We start from the raw sequence: 4,580 nt of genomic DNA, 5'->3' as shown, positions 1-4,580 counted from the left end.
GAATATAAGTCTTATCTAACAAAGATGTGAAGCATTGTTTAGAAATTTTGTCAACATAAAAAATGTAGCAATGTAACAAAAGATGCAAAATCTCTTTCTCTCTCTACCTTTGTAACAATCTTTGTAATGACCCTCAATTTTAAATTAAATTAAATTAATTTTTCTCTATCAATTAGTATTTTAATTAAATTAGCTTTATAGCAAGTGCTAAGTGGAGGGTGGTAACTGGTAAGAACTTATGCTAATGACTTTTTTTAATAGTTCAAATTTTGAATCTTATTAAATAAAAGAAGAGAAGAGAATTTGGCTTTATTTTTATTAAATTTTGTGCCTCTCTTCCAATTTTTTATTGGGCCTTTCTTTATAATTTTTTTCATTGCTTTTTAAGCTTTTTCGCAATGGCTCAGATTGGTAGCTTCTGAAAAAGATCCATTTTTCCCCAGCAACTTTTTTCGTTTATCAATTTTTGGCCCCAAAAATCGATTGATGAAGCAATCCAAACAGGCACGTGCGTTGCGGAGAATCATCAAATTTTTTATTTATTTAATTTTTTTTATGGAAAGGATACAGTTTTCCTTAATATTACATCAATATTTTTCTATGTTCTTTATTTTTAATTCAAGTGACTGGGACTTGGCCGGTTAAAAAGAAATGAATAAAATGATTAGATTGTAAAGTCAGTAACACGTAATCATGTACAAGGATGTTGATGCTTTAAACAAAAAGAGAAAGGAAAGGAGACAACGGAAGTAAAGGAGAGACATGAAAATTCACCCAAAAGGAAAAAAAAAAAAAAGGAGACATGAAATAAAACAATGTAGCCTAACTCAACATGCAATTTTTTTCTTTTTTACTTAAAGCAAGAAGAAAACTTTATTAGGGCCAAATACAGAACGCAAACAACACAGACGGGGAAAAAAGTGCAACCACAACTAAAAAGACAACCATAACTTCATTCAGAAGGAAATCTTCCAGTCAACTGATATGCAATAGAAAGCACGTTTCATTGTAAATTTTATTTAGATAATTTGTAAATTTTAGATCTCTTCTTCAACAAATGTAAATTACATAGACTATGTAAAATAAATGAAAGTTTCGTTATAAATAAAAGGACTGTAAATGTTATGTACGGAGTTTTTATTATAAATTTCATCTGGGAAATTACTTGTAATTTTTTTTTTCAATAACTAACTATAAACTATGTAAAATTACTTGTACATTTCTCCTACTTTAACAAGTGTAAACCACATGAACTATGTAAAGTAAATGGATATTTTGTTATTAATAAATGAACTTTAAATGTCATTTATAGATATTCTGTTATGCATTTCACAAAAGAATAGTTTCATGTTTTTATCAAAAAAAAAAAACTTAATTGCAAGAGAAATTTTTAGACCTATACAATTATATCAAATTTTATTGGACCTTTAATAAAAATATGTTGGTTCCATGGGCTTACAATGAGATTCTCCTGGCTGCAATATAGTAAAGCTGCTTTTGTTTTTCATTTTATGTTTGTAATTGCTTTTTTATTAGGGAGACAGTTAAGTTTTAAGGAGATAAATTAATTCAAGTCCTAGCTAACTTTAGAATGCCAACAAAATTCTTTGATCCTTTAGTGGTAATAAGTTTAATATCTCTATAAATTTGTAAATTTCAACTCTCAATCTTAAAACTTTAATATAATGCATTTGTAACTTATTTTTTAAATTTTAATAGGGTTGAAAAATAAATAATAGGCAATGGAGAAATGAAATGTCTATTTATTTTATTGATAATTAGACAATAGACAAATAATAAACAATAGAGTTAATATTTTTCAACATTAAATATTTCTTATTAAAATATAAAAAATAAATTACAAATTTATTATAATGAAATCGTAAAATTAGGAACCCAACTTGCAAGAAAATCTCTGAAATTATTAAATATAATACTTTTTAATATTTGTGTTTCTTACTAAAATTAGAAAAGTAAGTTGTAAATACATTACAACAAAATTATAAAATAAAGAGGTAAACTTGTAAGTTTTTGAAACTATTAAACTTAATATTTGTCAACGATAAATATGGACATTTATGTTCTGTCAGACTTATTACTACTAAAAGATTAAAAATTTTTTTTGACATTATAATTTTATAAAATTAATCAAGACTTAAATTAATTAATCCCACTCAAGTGCCATGGTGCCTTTTTATCGCACTTGAGGGCATGCTCTTTTTGCTTTAATAAAGTGATGGCATAATAGTAATTATCGGCACAACTTTAAGACTTTTAAAGTCACGATCCTCGATCAGTTTCTCCGACGACTGTGTTATAGTTTCTCTCGCGCCTCTCTTCGCCCCTCCGTCGCTATCGTCGCTCGCTCAACTAGCTCTCACTTTCGTGCTCCGGTGACGGTGAGGTATATTATCTCTTTTACTCTCATCTCATTCATTCTCAACTTCGTTTCCATCTCTTCAAGTCTGGGCATTCATGAAGGAATGCTTTCTGTGATCTGGGAATTAGCTTCAAATTCCAATTGGGGAATTTGAATCGTGCGCGATCGTTAAAGTTGGTGTGGGTTGGACCTGTAAACAGGGCCAGGTATTTAAAAAAATTACTTAAAAATTACAGAAAATGATTTAAAAATAAAAAATTCTTTTTAAAAATTAATATCAATTAAGTTTCTAAAATAATGTGATCACTTCTAACTCTTCCTCCAAAATTTACAAATAGTATTACTTATAAATGAATGCATTTTGTACCTTAGTCATAAATTTTTAAAGAAGGATTTATAAATTTTGGTGAAAGACTTATAAATTACACACTGTTAATATTTTATAAGGTATTTATGTTTTTTTTGTCATTTTTGGTAATTTTTAATGTCTTTTTCTGCAATTTTTAAGTCAATTAACTAACAGTTAAAGTTAATTTTTTAATAGCAAGATGCGTAGTGCACCATTTTTAAATGTTGAAGAGAGAAATTACATTAAAACTAAATTTAGGACTCTAGGATCTCCCAAATGAATAGTTAAAGAGAAAAAATGTATTTTAATTGATGAATTTTTTGTTGAGTTGACTTTGTGGGTATTTAATCAATAAAATTATTTTGTATTTCAGATTTTGTCTTTTAGTATATGCCCCCACACATCTATATCGACATTTTCATATTTACTATTCTAATTTTATGCTCCAATTGTCCCTTTAAAGTTCAATAAAATTATTTCATATTCAAGGCTAATTGTCATTCTGATGGCAGATGGAAGAAACTAATTCAAAGATGTGGCCTGAGTTAATAGCTAAAGCTTTCATAGATATTATGGCTAAAGTTCAAATGAGTGAAGCACTTGCAACAAGGGCTGAAGCAAATAAAGGCGAGGGAAGTAAGGAAGCCGCTTCTTCTTCGTCGGATTATTCTCTTGCCAAGTGTGTGATTGCTCTTAACGAGATGGCCTACCTTCAAGAAGATGCTTATATGGAAGCCTTGAAAACCTTGAAGAACGACCCTGAATGGAGAGAAATTTTCCTTAACATGACACTTTACAGGAAAAGGCAATGGGTACTTCGTGTTTATAGTGGAGAGTTATGAGTCTTTATTTTGTTATTGAACCTTACGATTATGTCACTAAACGATTATGTCACTAAACTTATGAGTAGTTTGTGTTGAAGATCGAATTTATGAGCCTTTATTCAGTTATGGAACCCTATGGTTAAGTCATTAAATTTATACTTGTTAGCGGCACCGGCGGCAGACATGAATAGTGAACTACAAACTGCTTGAGTCGTGCTCGAAAGAACACTGTCTTTAAAAACTATTCCAGTACATCGAAACAATGGACCGGTAGTTTCCCAGGATTAAACAAGCACTTCTTACGGTGGAGCAAGGGAACAGAACACCAGAGACTAAAAAGTAAACACAGGCTAACAGACGAACACAAGAGCAGAAGGCAGAGGAAGGAGAGAATTGCCCTGAAAACTCAAGAGGCTGGTCCTCTATTTTGTCCACACCCATGGCTATATATAGCCTGAAGATGGAGGCATGAACGTTGTAACATCCTAAAAATTTTAAGACTCGGATTTATTTTAAAAATAAAATAAAATAAAATATCTTTAATTAAATTAAAATTTATAATAATTTGATAGAGGCCTAGAGTTTGAATTTTACTAAGCAAAAGTTTGGTTTTATTTTATTTTTAACTATGGAAAAAATTATCAAAGTTGACCCAGGCTTTTGTGCAATAATAAAAAATGTTGGGCCATTTCTTGTAATTTTCTCCAAACTTTTAGATCAGCAATTTAAAGACCAGAATGATTGCAGAAAATGCAGAAAATGAACAAGGAAAGAAACGCACAAATGGGAGAGAGAGAGAGAGAGGAAGAAGAAAGGGGAAAGAGAGGGAGTTAGGGTCAGATCTAAGAGTCTTCGTGACCGTTGCGAGCTCGGCTACATGATAGGTAAACTCCCTACTTCAATCCTCTTCTCTTTCTCTTAATTTTCTTCAATTTTTAAAAGAGGAGATTTTTGAATTTTGATCCCAAAGGCTTTATTCTTGTAAGCTTTTGTTTCTTTGGATCCTAGGGAGCATGTTTTGAGTTTC

The 4,580-nt window shown here is 30.1% G+C and overlaps 1 protein-coding gene across 1 annotated transcript; it reads left to right on the top strand.

The window, feature by feature from the left end:
* Window positions 1–2,316: 2,316 nt before the first annotated feature.
* On the top strand, window positions 2,317–3,705 carry LOC129295690 (uncharacterized). The gene is made up of 2 exons (XM_054934235.1): window positions 2,317–2,404; window positions 3,242–3,705. The coding sequence occupies exon 2, from the start codon at window positions 3,242–3,244 to the stop codon at window positions 3,569–3,571; it is 330 nt and encodes a 109-aa protein (XP_054790210.1). The 5' UTR covers window positions 2,317–2,404; the 3' UTR covers window positions 3,572–3,705.
* The last annotated feature ends 875 nt before the right edge of the window (window positions 3,706–4,580 follow it).

Source organism: Prosopis cineraria, unplaced genomic scaffold (genome assembly GCF_029017545.1).
Source record: "Prosopis cineraria cultivar Desert tree isolate PC_DT_omini unplaced genomic scaffold, ASM2901754v1 PC169, whole genome shotgun sequence".
Lineage (NCBI taxonomy): Eukaryota > Viridiplantae > Streptophyta > Magnoliopsida > Fabales > Fabaceae > Prosopis > Prosopis cineraria.
Note: the sequence above shows the minus strand (reverse complement) of the source record. Positions and strands in the feature narration are given on the sequence as shown.